At 40.1% G+C, this 4,362-nt stretch overlaps 1 protein-coding gene across 2 annotated transcripts in view; it reads left to right on the forward strand.

Moving 5' to 3' along the window:
• The window catches only part of LOC136849769 (uncharacterized), a 3,549-nt gene extending 23 nt beyond the window's left edge, over positions 1-3,526 (forward strand). The window contains exons 1-2 of one of the 2 annotated variants that reach the window (XM_067123173.1): positions 1-108; positions 2,813-3,526. The exon at positions 1-108 is cut by the window's left edge and continues 23 nt beyond it. In XM_067123173.1, the coding sequence (XP_066979274.1) occupies positions 2,827-3,408 (582 nt within the window). In that variant the 5' untranslated portion in view covers positions 1-108; positions 2,813-2,826 and the 3' untranslated portion in view covers positions 3,409-3,526. Of the gene's footprint in view, positions 109-1,369; positions 1,633-2,812 lie in introns of those variants that run through there. The other variant, XM_067123174.1, reaches the window with a different exon arrangement.
• Positions 3,527-4,362: the final 836 nt, after the last annotated feature.

Raw genomic sequence — 4,362 nt, forward strand, 5'->3', positions numbered from 1 at the left:
GATGCTTTGGGGGTGTTTCTGCAAGGACGCTTCGTCCCTCGGCCATATAAAAGGACGAGGAGGCTGATACTCGGACATCAGTTTTTCGTCCTCAGGCGCCAGAGAAAGGTAAGAGCTTCAGACAGGGATCAGGGATGCTGCTGCTGCTGCCGAGTCCTTGCCTGATGTAATCTCTCTCTCTCTCTCTTTCTCTCTCTCTCTCTCTCTCTCTCTCTCTCTCTCTCTCTCTCTCTCTCTCTCGTCTTAAGTTGGCATAACAATGAATATTCATTTTTTTTTCTTCATATTATGCCGGGTTGGTTCAAGCAAAAAATACGTCTGCATTCAAGGCCTATCTGTTAGTGTGTCTGCTTCTCAGTATGTTTCTCAAGCAAATGCAAGAATTGAATTTATCATGTTCTCGTATACAGCCCGTTTGATTCATACGTATATAAAGGCTTATTCTTATACTTTTTAGGATTATTTTCTAGTTTTCAGTATATAACATTTTTTTTATTTCATCGATCCGCCTGTCAAAATCAGATGCTGACTCATGAATGTGCATTAAATCTTCCGTTACACTCGGGTGACAATAATCTTAAATCTACCGGAGATGTTATTCTTTTGTATAACGTAGTCCTAAATGAAAGTTGAGCTGTAATGAAACTACATAGCTGTGAGACATAACGATCCCAGTTGTATTTTTATTTTTCAATTCATGAAGCATTAATTTTGATCATATTCAGAAATCAAGAAGGGCATATACAGAAAGATTTTTCTTAAAGTAACCTTGCAAATATTTGGCAAAAAAAAAAAGTAGCGCAGATGTTTAAAGAAAAATAACATTTAAAATATTGATAGTGAATCCTTATAGTAGGCACTCACACACATGCACGCGAAGAAACACAAGCACAAAGCAAATATTCGCAAGAAATAGTGAAGAGATTATCATCTGTTGGAAAAGCAGGATGCCAAAAGCATAATCGAGTATGTGTGTGCTGATGCCTGCGCTTGCGTAAACAATTGAGCACACATGTGAATGCATGGAAGCACATGCGCATGCCAGCGCGCTTTCATGCGCTCACATATTCTGATGCAGTGTATTTGTTTATGGTTTTTTACAACAGATTTACACACATCTGAAAGATTGATGTTTGATACAGGAAACGACTGATGATTGATTATCTACATTTACCACTGACAAAAGACAAACAAACAATATGAAGATATTCAAGATGCACACTCCTACTTCTAATGCTTAGCGCGTTGCAGACCTGGCTTCTGGTTGCTCTCTCTCTCTCTCTCTCTCTCTCTCTCTCTCTCTCTCTCTCTCTCTCTCTCTCTATCGTGTGCCTGGGCAGTGTGTTATAATGGGTTATGCGGGAGGAAGCGCGCATGCGTGATCGCCCTGATAGTAACCTTCATGTTCTGTGTTCTCAGATGGAGTTGAGATGCCTAGTTATCATGTCTGTGTGATTAACGTGGTGGTGTGATTTTTTCAAACCGCGTTCACGAAAAATTAACTTTGAAAATGATGAGGCACTTCAGTGTGAATTTTTGAAGAAGTATTTTTTACTGTTACCCCAACTCGGGATTTTCCAACACTCGTCGGAAGGTGATGAGAAGTGCTCGGAGATGCCTATTTCAGAACAGGTGAAGGGTGGAAGATGGTAGTGAGATGAACCTCCTTTCATTTGAGAAAACGACGATTACGATGTGACAAAAAAACCAATATTTCCTAAGGCTTGAGATGAAAGACTAAGACATCTAAAGGTTTGTTGAACTAAATAAAATAAGGTTCGCTGAAAGAAAGCAAAGATATCAATTTTTAAGGCGAAACTAAGGTTCCAATATTTTTCGTCTCGTGTTCTTCTCGTCATTGTGGAATCATAGACCTTCCTGCATATGTAATTATTATATATATATATATATAACTATATATATATATATATATATATATATATATATATATATATATATATATATATATATGTATATATTTATATATATATGTGTGTTAAATATATACATATATATACATACACATATATATAGTGTATATATATTAATACAATATTAGTTTACAAAATCACTGCAGTTGAAACGGTCATGATATTTATTTAGCAATAATAATAATCGTTTTAATGGCGACTTAAAGTTAGTTTTTCCCTGGGTAAGACTCGCTACGCAAAACTTACTTAAAAGTTAAAGGCTTCAGATAGTTGTTTTGGATTTAGAAAGTAATTGACTGGGATTTTCATTTCTGTTTATCAGCAACAACAATGACTCCTGACATTCGAACATTCACACACATTCGTGCGCGCGCGCATGAGCAGAAAGAGAGGCGGAGACAGGAATTTTCTCTTTTATTCATTTTGATGTCCTTTTGCTTGCTGTCTTGATAGTGAGACCGTCGCTTTTAATGACGTGAAACATGAAATGATCGGCGTTTACGTTGTAAACTATGCCTGAATTTCTGCTTCATGTTCGGCAACTCTTTTTACCTTTCATTTTTGACCAGCAAACCGTGACTAACAAGTACATTTTCGCTGCTAACCTGATGTAAGAATGGCGTACATTTTAACTGAAAAGTTGTGAAGGGTTTTACGATTTTAACTTTTGAACCTGATGTACCAGTTCACTCATGTTGCTACTAGTATGCTAAGCAATAAAACTTTGCAGCAAATGAGAATGCTGCACTTGAAAAGTTCATACGACAATCAGTTATTTTCAGAGGTACGAAATGCTGTTATGTATTTTCGTATTTACTTTTACTCATTGCCTGTTTCTTGTCGAAATCAAAGGCTAATTCATGAGTGTTTCCACTTTCCAGGTTTTACATCAGCCATGAAGGTCCTCATCTGTGTCTTAGCCCTCGCTGCTGCAGCAGCTGCTCAAACGGCTTACTTCTTCTCCGACGGATACTTGGACGTTTTAGGAAGGGAACCAAGCCAGACATTCGCCTGCGCCGGACGACCCTACGGATATTACGCCGACGTGGCCAACGACTGCCGCGTCTTCCACGTCTGCCTCCCGGTTTCCGACGACGCCGGCGACGTAGTCGACATGGCCCAGTTCTCCTTCTTCTGCGGGAACCAGACGGTCTTCAGCCAGGAGACCCTAACCTGCTCTTTCAGAGAGGACGCCATTCCCTGCGAGGAATCCGAAACCCTGTATGAGATCTCCAACGCCGACTTCGGCAGAATTGTCGAATACGATGGCCCAGTGACCACCGATGTGAGGGTTGCGCCTCGCCCTGCCCCTGCCCCTGCCGCTGCCCCCGCCACTCCCTCGGCCCCCGAACCTAGAGTCATTCCAGCTCCCGCTCCCGTTGTCGAGGATGTCGCTGATGCTGCCGAAGAAGTCGCTGAAGAAGTAGCCGAAACTTTGAGCGACGATATTGTCGAAGTTGAAGCGCCAGAAGAGTAGTCGATGAAAGCGAATATACCATAAACTGACGATGCGAATTGATGTTGCCGAAACGTTGGTGAAAAGTGTACAGTGTAGTTGTAAGGTCCGATTGTAAATAAAGACATGCAACCTTGAATTATTCGGTTATTAGCCTTATTTGGCAACATGTCTACACGTAGGTTCAAATTGTTAATACTTGTATATGGTATACTGTCCACATTTACAAAAACAACTGCTTTATAATATTGTCTTTTAAAGACCCCTTACTCTTCAATCTCTTTCTATAGGAAGTTGGCCTTTTTTGCTGAGATAGAATTCCCAGAATAGCTATCATCTAACTTTTAATTATACTGTATATCGCGAAAGGAATAAAACTCTTCCTCGGCATTTGTTGTTTGGTCGGTTTAATCTGATTGTGGTAATCATTCCCGTCTTTAACTTCGAATCCTGCAATCGAGAAAGGGAATCACTCAAACGCTTCATTTTCTAGGTTGATCTCTTGTTTACCTTATCAAACAGTTTGAATCATAGATTTTCAGTTTTTAATTATTTCTGCACAAGACTGCCTGGCGTGTTTTTGGCATCGATTGATATATTCCCCCCTCCCAAAAAAAATAAACAAAAAAAACGCCTCAGTTGTTAAATGTAGATGTTGAAATTGTGAGTCTCGATCATTTTTGTGAAGCGTTCATTCATACTTCTTGGTACAAGGTGCATTATGCCATCACATCTCTCACCAGACGCCAGGTAAACCTGAAAGCTCGTTGGTTGAAGAAGTCTGTCCCGTAGCATTGGGCCCGTCTCTGAAACAACAGGTAAAGAAGTTATTAAGCTTAATAGGTCTGTCGAGACCTTTCTGGACTGCTAATTTATGCCAGTCAAAGGACCATTTTTTCTTTACGGTTAGAGGGGCACCGGCATTATTATCTCCTAAAGGTCTTTTGTTAAGCTTTCGCCGAGGCACATCTCAAG

This window comes from Macrobrachium rosenbergii, chromosome 21 (assembly GCF_040412425.1).
Source record: "Macrobrachium rosenbergii isolate ZJJX-2024 chromosome 21, ASM4041242v1, whole genome shotgun sequence".
Lineage (NCBI taxonomy): Eukaryota > Metazoa > Arthropoda > Malacostraca > Decapoda > Palaemonidae > Macrobrachium > Macrobrachium rosenbergii.